The sequence below is a fragment of the Salvia hispanica genome, chromosome 6, assembly GCF_023119035.1.
Source record: "Salvia hispanica cultivar TCC Black 2014 chromosome 6, UniMelb_Shisp_WGS_1.0, whole genome shotgun sequence".
Classification (NCBI taxonomy): Eukaryota; Viridiplantae; Streptophyta; class Magnoliopsida; order Lamiales; family Lamiaceae; genus Salvia; species Salvia hispanica.
The window spans coordinates 27,554,344-27,567,978 of record NC_062970.1 but is presented as its reverse complement, the minus strand read 5'-3'; the positions used below and the strand labels follow the sequence as shown (position 1 = coordinate 27,567,978).

The 13,635-nt window shown below is 36.0% G+C and overlaps 1 protein-coding gene across 1 annotated transcript; it reads right to left on the bottom strand.

The window, feature by feature from the left end:
* Positions 1-9,531: 9,531 nt before the first annotated feature.
* Positions 9,532-11,286, bottom strand: LOC125195052 (pyridoxal 5'-phosphate synthase subunit PDX1.3-like). Its single transcript, XM_048093256.1, has 2 exons — positions 10,995-11,286; positions 9,532-9,665 (listed from the first exon to the last, which is right to left on the bottom strand). The coding sequence occupies exons 1-2, from the start codon at positions 11,284-11,286 to the stop codon at positions 9,532-9,534; spliced, it is 426 nt and encodes a 141-aa protein (XP_047949213.1).
* Between the last annotated feature and the right edge of the window lie 2,349 nt (positions 11,287-13,635).

Below are 13,635 nucleotides of genomic sequence, written 5' to 3'. Positions count from 1 at the left end.
TTATGAAGCTAATTTCTAAATCTTATCGCCACCCATGTTGTGGGAACAATAATCCTAAGAAATAGCGAGTTCATATAGGTGGACTTCTTATATGTAAATAGTATGGACTAGAAAGTTGTTTCCAATATTATCGCCACCCATGCTGTGAGGACAATAATCCTAAGGAATTACAAGTTTCAGAAGTTCAAACAGAATTTACGAGATAGCTTGGTCTTATTATCAACGCATGACCATTGTTATGGGAGTGTGTTGTAGAAACGAGATTCTGGAATGCTAAATCTGATGGTCGTGCTTAGGCAACATTTGGCGGCCATGCCGTGCTGCGGTCTCTGGACTATTCGTCGGTGTTGTGACCAGTAAAAATGTTAAAATTTTAATGCGTATTGACCTCTGCTTGAGGGTACAAAATTTTAATTTTACAGTTGTGAGAATTTGAAAAGTTTTATGGTTAATCTCCTCAATTTCATCACATAAGTTTATGACAAATAGTAAATATTCTGTTTTGCAGTGCAAACTAAATCGTCAACATGTCACTCAATCCTCTTTCTGCAATTCTTAAAGAAAACAAACTCGAGGGCCAAAATTACATAGAATGGAAACAAAATTTAGACATCATTCTCACGGCTGATGAGTACAAGTTTGTGCTCACAACTCCACGACCCCCAGTGCCTGGCGACTAACGCCGCGCAGGCAGTGAGAGATGCGCATAGATGGTGGCATAAGGCAAATGAGATGGCTAAGTGTTATATGTTGGTCTCCATGTCAACAGTGCTTAGACATCAGCATGCCGCCATGGCTACTGCCGCCGATATTATGCAAAATCTCACAAATCTCTTTGGTACTCAGAATCGAACGGCTAAGTCATAAGCCTTTCGGAGTATCATGTCCAAGACTATGAAGGAAGACTCGTCTGTGCGGGACCATGTCCTCGAGATGATGAGCCACCTCAATCAAATTAAGGTTTTGGGAGCTGTCATTGATGCCGAGTCCCAAGTTACTATCATCCTTCAGAGTCTGCCCCCTAGCTTTCAGCAGTTCAAGCTCAACTTTGAGATGAACAAGAGAAATTACACCTTGGCTGAGTTGTTGACTAAACTTCAGTCGGCAGAGGATCTCATGAACCAAGCTAAGGCTGCGATGGTTAGTTCGTCACATCGTTCCTCTGGCCCTAGGCCTGGCGCAGGAAAGAAGAAAGTGACGAACCAGGTCGCACCTAAGGAAGCTAAGGGAGAGAGAAAGAGGAGGTCGGGAAAGAAGCAAACAAGAAAGTGTTTCAGGTGTGGAGAGAAGGGGCATTGGAAGCCAGACTGCCCTAAAAAGGGCAAGGCTATAGGTATGCACCAAGCTCTAGTTGTCGAGTCATGTTTGGCTTCGACTTCATCTCATACTTGGGTTATAGACACTGGAGAGATCGAAGTCCAGCTGGGCGACGCTACTAAAGTGGCGGCCATTACAGTGGGAGACGTTTATTTGCGTGTTAGTAGTGATAGATTTTTGGTTATGAAGAATGTTTTGTTGATACCTTCTTTTAGAAGAAATTTAATTTCAGTTTCTAAATTGATTTTTGATGGATATTCGATTTCTTTTAATGACAGTTGTGTTATTAAGAAAGATGGTTCTTATATCTGTCGTGGTATCATGGAAAACAATCTGTACACAATCATATCTACACAATTTAATAATCGCAAATTAGAACTCAATAATGCATCAAAAATTTCAAAGAAAAGAAAGGAACCTTCAAGTTCAATGAACGAAACATACTTATGGCATCTTAGACTTGGTCATGCCAACCAAAGGAGGATTCAAACTCTCGTGGATCAAGACCTTCTTAAAGGACTAGATAATGAATCATTTTCCACGTGTGAATCCTGCTTGGAAGGCAAGATGACTAAGAGACCTTTTAGGGTGAAAGGTAATAGGGCCAAGGAAGTACTAGAACTCGTTCATACTGATGTGTGTGGACCAATGTCAACCGAGACAAGAGGCGGCTTTCGCTATTTCATCACTTTTATTAATGATTACTCGAAAGTTGGATATGTTTATTTGATGCGCTTTAAGTCTGAAGCTTTTGGCAAGTTCAAGGAGTTTAAGTCTTATGCTGAGACGCATCATGGAAAACGTATAAAAAGCCTACGATCTGATCGCAACGGCGAATACCTCAGTGCCGAGTTTTCGGACTACTTATCGGTAGAGAGAATTGAATCCCAACTGACTGCGTCCGGGCACACCTCAGCAGAATGGCGTAGCTGAAAGAAGGAACATGACCTTGTTAAACATGGTCCGATCGATGATGAGTTATGCACGACTACCTATTTTGTTTTGGGGACATGCCTTGCTTTCCGCGAGCCATATTTTAGACAATTTACCGTCAAAATCTGTTCCTGCCACTCCATATGAGTTGTGGAATGGGCGCAAGCCCAATCTAGAGCATCTCAAGATATGGGGGTGTCCAGCTCATGTTTTGGAAAAGGATCCAACTAAGCTGGACTCAAGGACAGAGGTATGTTTGTTTATAGGATACCCAAAAGGATCGAAAGCTTATGAATTCTATAGTCTCCAAGACAAGAAAGTCATTGTGAGCACTCACGTGACATTCTTAGAGGAAGACTTTGTTATGAATCATAAACCCAGCAGTGAGGTGGCTCTTGAAGAGCTCACTTCAGTCACAAGTTCCATTAACCAAGAACAAGTACCTATAGTACAACCAATTCCCGAACCTTCAACTTCTACATCTAATGTTGTAGTGCCGTGCCGCAGTGGGAGGGTCTCTCATGAGCCCGACAGGTACATTGATTTGGGAGAATCTATGGATCACTCCTCGGACAACAATGTACAAGATCCCTGGAATTTTGCAGAGGCGCAGGCGGATGTCGATCATTGCCAATGGGTAAGTGCAATGGATTCGGAACTACAATCTATGATAGACAAAGACGTCTATGATTTATCTGTCCTACCCGAAGGCTGTACTACCATTGGGAGTAAGTGGATATACAAACGTAAACGTGGACCCGATGGACGAGTTAAAGTCTTTCAAGCAAGACTAGTGGCTAAGGGGTACACCCAAAAGGAAGGTGTCGATTACGACGAGACCTTCTCCCCAGTGGCCATGCTCAAATCGATCCGGATACTATTGTCTATAGCAGCTTACATGGATTGGGATGTATGGCAGATGGACGTTAAGACTGCGTTCTTGAACGGTAGTCTTGAGGAGACCATCTACATGGAACAACCCGAGGGTTATGCCGTCAAGGGCAAAGAGCACATGGTTTGGAAGCTTAAGAAGGCCATTTATGGTCTCAAGCAAGCATCTAGATCATGGAATCAGTGTTTCAATCAGACTGTTCATAAGTTTGGATTCGAAAAATGCCCTAACGAGAGCTGCGTGTACAAGAAGGTTGAGAAGGGGAATGTGGTGTTCTTAGTTTTATATGTAGATGACATTCTTCTAATTGGAAACAATAAAAAGATGTTGTCATCAGTACGAACGTGGTTGTCAAACCAGTTCGAGATGAAGAATACCATACGCTTCGGCAGTTGGTAGTCTCATGTATGCTTTACGCTTTGTACAAGGCCTGATATTTGCTTTGCTGATATCAGTCCAATCCGGGCCAAGGACATTGGACTGCAGTAAAGAACATACTCAAGTACCTTAAACGGACTAAGGACTATGTTCTAGTTTACAAAGTAGGCGAGCTATGTCCTTTGGGATATACTGATTCAGACTTTCAAGCTGATCAAGACTCGAGGAAATCTACTTCTGGTTATGTGTTTACCATAGGAGGTGGAGCCGTAATTTGGAAGAGTGTAAAGCAGAAATGCATTGCAGACTCTACCATGGAAGCCGAATATGTGGCCGCTTCGGAGGCTGCAAAGGAGGTTGTATGGCTCAAGAACTTTCTTATGGACTTAGGTGTGGTTACGAATCTGCCCAAGAGCATCACCATTTATTGTGACAATTCTGGTGCTGTGGCAAATTCGAAGGAACCAATAGCTCACAAAGCGAGCAAACACATAGAGAGGAAGTATCATATCATTAGAGATATAGTGCAGAGAGGAGACATACAAGTGGTCAAGATTGCGTCAGAGAACAACCTGGCAGATCCCTTTACAAAGGCATTGGCGGTCAAACCGTTCGAGCGCCATGTAGAAGGAATGGGAGTTCGACTCGCTCGAGACCTCAACTCGCTTTCAGTATAAGTGGGTGAATTAGACGTAGTGCACATTTTTTTTTATACTCGAAAGCTGTTTTGAGTATGAGTGGGAGATTGTTAGAGTTTGTATACTAGAAATCACCTTCCGAGTGATTGAATACTGTTAAAACTCTTATTTTATTTTCCAAGGAATAAAACAGATTATTTTTGTCATAATGTTGTTATGTTTTACATTTAATGGATGTTTATTACATGTTTAAATGTATAAGTAACTTAACAAAGTCTAAGTCTTTGTTTTAGTACACCGGTTGTGGGCGTCGTTCACTTTAAGGTAACACGGTCAGTTCTGAACAAAGAAATAGAAGAATTTCACAACCTAGATAGGCTTAGACTACCTATCGTGAAAGGTTGCAATGTCAGTCCGATTATTTCTAAGCCTTACTGAAATAAGATGACGTTGGTGTGGTATAGCACTGAATGGATCTAACAGTTCTCACTCTTTATGGATCTAACAGTGAGACAGTCTTTATGCTATATACTGAAAAACGAGGTCTTGTAAATTATTATTTCTTAATCAATGTACGTTAGAATTGAGCATACGGTATTGATTATGCACTACTTTGACTTATCAAATGGTGCGGGTTTTTCGCAACCCAATAAGCCTGGTATATTGTAGTGTTGATTAATATCTAGCGGTGCTACGATTGCTATTATGTTGAATCGTGCTCGAGGTGAGTCTCGTTTGATAACATCCTCAAGAGAAGCTTGAAATAAGGTTTTATTATTTGGAACCTAGCTAGTTGGAGTTTAATTACTCTATGAATAATAAATAAGATTTTCTTGCTAAGTCATCTCTTGGAATAAATAAGATATTAATTAATTAAGTTCATAGCAGACAATAATTAATTAATTAATGTTTCTATCTTAAGCGCGGGAAATAAATATAAAGTAATTGAAACCCGAAGTACTTATAATTTCGGATTTGGATGGGGAGTGCAATATTACTTCTGTAGTGGTTGCTCGTAAAATTCAAATTATAAGCTTATATTAAATTGGGTTTACTTTAATTAGTAAAAAGCTAATTGGAGGAGCCCATATCCAAAGCCTTCCATAGATCCCTATCTGGGCCCAATATGTGACTTATTATAAATAGGAGAATAAAGGAGACAGAAAACACACATTATTTTCTTCCAAAATTTCGTCCCTCTCTCTTTCTAGCAAGAGGACGATTTTCCTCTTCTTCGAGGGATTGGTTTTTCGTCTTCTTTATTTAAGTTCTAGTATACTGGTGAGATCAGCCCACCCTGGTATCAGTTTACTTTCCGGGAATTAGACAAAAGATCCGTGGTTTTGTACTAAAGATATTCATGTGGAGAAGGCGCTAGCTATCTTCGATTCTTTGAGAATCATCAAGGTATAATGGCTAAACCGTAGAAAAGCATGTTTTAGGTTTCAATTAATTTAAAGCATGTTTTATTTGAGTTATGAGCATGATACATGTGATATTATGCGAATAGAATTTGTCTAAATAATCTGCAAAATAGATCAGAATTATTATGTAATTGATTTATGTGAGCGCTTCCGCTACCAGTTCCTTCACTGCACACAACATATAACCATATGACAAGATCCCCCTCCTTTTTTGATCCATGTTTACGAGTGTCAAACCCAACATGCCGTGCATACTTATTATAGAACTCAGTAGGATCATCAAGTTTAGGAAAAATCTGTCCTATATAGGGCTTCAGTTGGGATGGACAGTCAGGTAAGTATGACACTGATATAAAACATGCAAACTACTGTTAGTGGAAAATTAAAACAAACAATTTATGCCTACAAATTTAGTTCATTATAACAACAATTTAGTTCATTTAGTTGTGTTATTACTTCATTATATCAACAATTTAGTTCAATAAGAGTCGAATTGATGGCATACTTTAATGTGCAAACAACACATCAGTTAAAGATGTTACTTCATTATAATAGTTTATTAATTCATTTTTACTGTGATTTACTTCATTATTATGTATTATTACTTCATTTTAGTAATAAAACCTACTGTATAAACTGATCATTTATATTATTTCATTATCATAACTTATTACTTCATTATATGAATTCAATACTTAATACTAACTAGATTATAGTTAATAGGAAAACATATCATTTATATTACTTCATCTTATCAATTTATTACTTCATTGTCATGTTTTATTACTTCATTTTGGTAATAAACCTAACTGTATAAGCAAATCAATTATATTACTTCATTATCATAGTTTATTACTTCATCTTATCAATTTATTACTTCATTAAAAAGAATATGTAGTTCATTCTAATGTGCAAACAAGTCAGCATATACATTACAATAATATCAACATTTAATATTCAATAAAAACAGAAGTTCAGTTTTACTTTTTATTACTTCAGGATAACCAAACTTTACTTCATTATGAGTACAAATCGCATATACACTACAATAATATCAGCATTTAATATTCAACAAGAACAGAAGTTCAGTTTTACTTGTTATTACTTCAGAATAACCAAAGTTTAGTTCATTATGAGTACATATCGCACATACACTACAAACATGGAAAAAATTTGTTTTACTTCATTAGTTTTAAGCTCATGGATCAGCGTTCCAACGTTCCAACGTAGTTTTTAGCTCATTTTTTTGACCATTTACTTCATTATTAATATGTTTACACTACAAACATGAAAAACATAAAAAATTACACATTGCTCAATTGGAAAAAGTCACGAACCTTCAACTGTGGTATTATCTGATTCTGGCTCTAAATCTGAATCTGAATCCGTATAAAAAAGAGATCCTCCTGGATTAGTAAGATCATCCATAATCGATCCATCATTGATCGATGTAGATCCAGTTCAAGTAGATCCTAATTCGTCTTCAACCGCGGAATTTGTTGATGTAGATCCTAATCCGTCGATATTCTCCATGAGAGTCAGAATATTGCCAAATTGAAGCAAAACGTGATCGTGAATTGAAGGCAGATCGTGAACTAAAGTAGAACGCGATCGTGAATTGAAGGCAGATCGTAAATTGAAGAAGATCGTGGAAGGCAGATTGAGGGAGATTGTAGAAGAACTTGATTGAAGAATTGAACGCGATCGACGAATTGAAGAACTTGATTGAAGATCGTGGATGGCAGATCGTGAATTGCGAGAATTGTGTAAACATTGTGTGAGAATTGAGACGAAGAGAATAACGTTTTGCATGTTAATAATTAATTTCCTAAAATACCCCTCAGCAAGTTTTAATTAAAAATAAATTGTAAATTAATCCTAGCCACAAGATTAAGAAAATGGAAGGCCCTAATTTGGTCTCTAGTTCGGCCCTTAAGAATGGTTCGACATTGATCACAACTCTATATATATATATATATATATGGGAGCATTAGGGTCCTTTTGCCCCCAAAGTGTCTATTTCCTTCTTAATCTCATCCACTAGATTGAGGGAATGGATGGACTAGATTAAATTGGGTAAACTGATCCCGTGTTGCATTATTTGTACTAATATGTTAGGGTATAAGAGTAAAAACATATTGGCTGTAACGCGTTTCAAAACGGAAGGTCCAATAATTAAGCGGGATTTTCTGAAACCTTTCGTCTACCCCCTCTCTCTCATTCCATCCCATCAACCCCATTCTCCACCGTTTCTAAACTGGCGAAAACCCTAGCCGCCGCTCTTGTTAGAGTTTAGTATACTGGAAAAGCATCTTTCGTATGCTTGTATATGTAATAACTCTTCTATCCATTTTTACCATTTAATGAGAAAGAATATTTTTTTACAATGTGTTTTGCTTATGGGTTACTTATGTATTTATGAGATGTTGAAATATGTTTTCCATTTAAATACATAGTTTAAGCAAAATGAGTCTAAGTCTTCTGCACAGTAGACGAGTTGTGAGCGGCGTTCACAGTAGGTAACTTGTCGGTTCTTGCAGTAAGAAAAATGTTTCACAACCTAGATAGACTTTGACTACCTATCGTGAAAGGTTGCGACGTCAGTCCGAAAATTTCCTTACCTAAGGAAATGAACGACGTCGGTGTGGTATAGCACTGAAAGGATCAAACAGTGAGATAAGTCTTTCTTGGCTATTTACTGAAAGACGAGGTCTCGGTGATTGTCATTTCTTAATCATTGTTGACATAACATTGAGCATACGACATTAATTGAAAACGACTTTGACTTATCAAATGGTGAGGGTATTTCGTTGCCCAAGAATCCTGATAGATTGGGTAGTGATCATTAATGTCTAAGTGGTGCTAGTATTGTTATTGCAATGAATCGTGTGCTGGGAGAGGCCAGTCTGATAATATCCTCAAGAGGTGTTTAGAAAAAGGTTTTATTATTCAGAAAACTGGCCAGTTGGAATTTATTCCATGAATAATAAATAATGTTTCTAAACTAGACCACTCTTGGAAAAAGAAATTAATTAATAAAAGTCAGATAGCAGACTTGATATTAATTAATGGATATTTATATCTTTAACACGGGAAATGATTTAATTAAAGAGGAAGTCCCGGAATACTCGTAATTTCGGTTTGGACGGGCAGTCAATATTATATCTATAGTGGATGATAATAATATTTAAGTTTGGGCTTGAATTAAATTAGTTTTAATTTAATTAGTGAAAGCCTGAACTGTGGCCCAATCCAATCCTCCATAGATCTCTGGTCTGGCCCAAAATAATTAACTTAATATAAAAGGGAGAAGAAGAGAAGACAGAATTAATACTTTACAAAGTCTGACTCCTAGGCAGAAAGAAGCTGTAAAGGAATTGGAAGTGAAAATACCGAACTTGTTGCTTAGCTAGTTGTGAACAATATAAAGTGTTATGAATTGGTGGAAATCGGGTGTCTATTTTCGCATTATGTGATTATAGGATTATCTTACATCTACATAATGGATGAAAATTAACTTATAATGTATAATTTGGCATTAATAATGTATTATAAGAATAACATAATGTATAAATGAACAAATTTGGTAATTATGAGAATGACATTAATCAACATAATTTGATCATCAAATATCCAACATAATGGCTAAAAATGAAATAATTATGTATGAAATGTAAATAATAATGTATAAAATTTAATGAATAATGCACTTTATAGTACTACTCGCACTTTATTATATGTAATGTGATCAATAATGCCCTTAACAGTACTAATTGTGTACATTATGTTATGTGATTCGTTTAATATAATGTACAACTGTACTAATGATAATGGACAAAAACATAGTAATAATGTAATATATGTAAACATTAATGTATATAGATACTATTGCGTAAAACAATAAGTTATTGTAGCTAATAAGCACAAAAAACTGAACAATAATGCATTGTTACTGTGCATATAATGTACCAAAACCAACAGCCCGGGCATACACGTCGTAAAAGGCGAAACCAAAATCTAGTGTTTGGAACTTCTGACCGACAACCGGCTTCAATTCCGGAGAACATTCAGGTATAACGAACACTATCCATAAAATCATAATAAAAAACATATGAGAAAATCTATTAATTATAGGACATATATCGTACATTACTTATCAGAAAGAATGCATTATACTTTAATATCCGTACATTATATTTTCTACAAACTCGTCGACTTAACCTAATACTACACCCTAGCCCCAATGATTGCTAAACCCTTGGGGAATAAATTAAACTCGGCCAATACATTCAAACACGACAAATCTAAACACAAAAACCTGAAATTGAATAACACAAATAAACCAAAACGCTCATAAAACCTCAATGCAATGAACGACAACTCCACCAAAACGATATTTACATAAACAAATCAGTTCTGTAATCATCATACGAAATACTTAAATTACCTTCTTCCATTGGTAAAGATAATGAAAATTATGCACGACTACTCCAATATAAGCGGTTTTGTTCTAGGATAAAAATACGATGAAGATTTCGGCTAGACTGTGTAGAATATCGTTTGTCTTCAATGGAGAATGATAGAATAATAAACGATGAAAGAGAAGAAAGAGAAATATGCGTGAGATTTGAGGGAGAGATTATGCGTGAGATTTGAGGGAGGAAATCATGGAAGATACCATATCTGAAAATTATTCCTATACCTAAATTAACCTTTTCCTATTATTTTAATAATTTAAATAATCAAAATCTGCTTAATTTTCGTCCATTAGATCATCAAAATCGTGGGGCTAGGATTAAGAAGGAAAAAGAACAATAATTAGAAAAATGATATGAATACATCCCTATATAAGGGATGCGTTAAAATGAAAATACTCTTAAAATGACACTGTGACACCACGCTAGACTGCAATATTATATATGCTAGACTGCAATAGTATAAACGCTGGACTGCAATCTACATCAATCTATAGATTGTAGTCTAGCGTATTGGATATTGCAGGCCGCGTCACCTTGCAGTCTAGAGTATTGGATATTGAAGTCTAGCGTATTGGATGTTGCAGTCCGCGTAAATTTACCCTTGCGAATTTTTTATGATTGCCACATGGCAGCTGATTATTCGTCCGCGTGTACAAATGATTGGCTTGGAATGGTGGTATGTTATTTTTTTAAGAGGGGTTGTCATTTTAACACATCCATATATATATATATATATATATATATATATATATATATAGGTTCATGATCAATTGAGATTTTTTAGAGTAATTGAGAAATGAGATGCAATATCAGCCACTCATTTTTATTAAATGAGTGGTCCAGATTTTGCCACACAAATAATATTTTTAGATTAATTTATTATGAAAGGGCATAATGGTAATATCATTATAATTTGCCAATCTCGCCGGCTCACATTCCCCAAACCCCTTGATTTCCCCCTGCGTCCGGATCATGGCGGAGCCCTCTCTTACCCACCGCAGCGCCTCCCCCAAATCGCGGCAGCCGCACACAAACTTCACTCCGAAATTGTGCTTGTTCATGAAGTGATTCTCGTCGGCGATCCTCAATTCCTCGCTCTCGTCGATGTAATCGACCCCAATCTGCTCCAGAATCTGCGCCTCCACGAAATGGCCGACGCGCGCCTTCGCCATTATAGGAATTGACAACGCCTGCTTGATCTCCTTGATCAGCGAGGGATCCGCCATGCGTGAGATCCCGCGGCGCGTCGGAGTAGGATTGGAGACGACGCCGCAGTTGTGAATTATAAGTGCGATCACGATCATGAAACGCCTTCGACGAGTTGGTGATTGATCGATTTAATCGCTCGATTATCCTGTAAGCAGTTATTTTGTGATTGTGATTGTTGGATATGTTGTAAAATCTACTGGAAATTCAATTGGAATACGAAGATTTTGATTTGATTTGATTGCTTATTGCATCTAATCGGTAAATTTGGAGGCGATTGCTCTGTTAATTAGGCTTTTGTTGTTTTGCATTTTGGATGAATTTCAAAGTTTAGTATGATCTCACGGCTCAATTGATGAATTTCTCGTATGTTATTTTCCCCTCAACATTGATCTCTGCTGCTTAATTGATGAATTTCAATGTTTAGGACTTTGTAATTGTTTTAGGATAATGAGAACTGAAAATGAGCAATAGTTTGCTGGAGAAAGATGTGGAGAGTCATGTTGTGGAAGGTGTGGGAGTTGTGGATGAGATGGAGCTGTGGGTGATGGTGAGAAGGGTTGAGTTTAGGTTGTATTTTTTGTGTATTTGTTCGGAGCCATGCTGGGTTTGGTGTTTGTCAATATTTGTAGATTTAAATTTGCGTGTGTTTAATTGTACGATGAAATTTGTGAAATATATGGATGCAGTTTTTAATTCGATTATGTTGCTGGAATTTTTGAGTTGTGTAGATAAGGTGTTTGTGATATTGCCTAAAATAGTATTGTTGACATAAATTATATAAGTTGTTGACATGAAAATGTTTATTTTTTACATGAATTATATAGCTCGTTGACATAATAACGTTTGTTGTTGACATGAATTATATAGATCGTTGGTATAAATTTTATGAAAAATGTTGTTGACATAAATTATATGTAAAACATTATTGTTGACATGAATTATAAGTAAAACATTGTTGTTGACATAAATAATATACGTCGTTGACATGAAAATATTTGTTGTTGACATAATAGTTGACATAAATAAAGTTGTTGTTGACATCGTAGTTGACATAAATAAAGTTTGTTGTTGACATTGTAGTTGACATAAATAATGTTTGTTGTTGACATTCGATATTCTCGCTATTGATATGTGAATTATAAGTGTTATTTGTTAGTTGTTGACATTTTAATACGAGTTGTTGACATTCGATATTCTCGGTATTGATATGTGAATTATAAGTGTTATTTGTTAGTTGTTGACATTTTAATACGAGTTGTTGACATTCGATATTCTCGATATTGACATGTGAATAGTAAGTATTATTTGTTAGTTGTTGACATTTTAATACGAGTTGTTGACATTCGATATTCTCGATATTGATATGTGAATTGTAAGTGTTGTTTTTTAGTTGTTGACATTTTAATACGTGTTGTTGACATTCGATATTCTCGGTATTGATATGTGAATTGTAAGTGTTATTTGTTAGTTGTTGACATTTTAATACGAGTTGTTGACATTCGATATTCTCGGTATTGATATGTGAATTACAAGTGTTATTTTATTGAATGTTGAAGATTTGAAGATTTGATGATTTGAATATTGAAGAGATTTGAAGATTTGAAGATTCGAAGATTTGAACATTTAAATGTTGAAGATTTGAAGATATGAATATTGAAGATTTGAAGATTTGAAGATATGAATATTGAAGATTTGAAGATTTGAAGATATGAATGTTGAAGATTTGAAGATTTGAATGTTGAAGATTTGAAGATTTGAAGATATGAATATTGAACATTTGAAGATTTGAATGTTGAAGATTTGAAGATTTGAAGATATGAATGTTGAAGATTTGAAGATTTGAATATTTGAATGTTGAAGATTTGAAGACTTTGTAGCTAGAATTTTAGAGAGGATTTTAGAAAATGATTTCAAACACAATTTAATGAAAAGACAATTATACCCCCTTGTTGACATAATATAGTATTTGTTGACATTTTGTTAATCTTGTGGATTAGTGGCCCATATTGCATCTCATTTCTCAATTTAGCTAAATAATCTCAACCTAACAAGACCCTATATATATATATATATATATATATATATATATATATATATATATATATATATATATATTTATCGCGAATTATCGCCCACAGTGGTCGGCGATAATTCGGCGATTTTTTGCCGGTTGGCGATAAAACGGGAGGAAAAATCGCCAAATTATCGCCGACATCTCCCATTGGTCGGCGATAACTCGGCGATAGACGGCGAAAAAACGCCGACTTTTAGCCAGTACCATTGGGAGTGCTCTAATGCAACTTGGTAGTGGAGATTGTGGAGATGAAGGCAAGAATGTAAATGAAGCAACATGTGAAAAGTGAGAA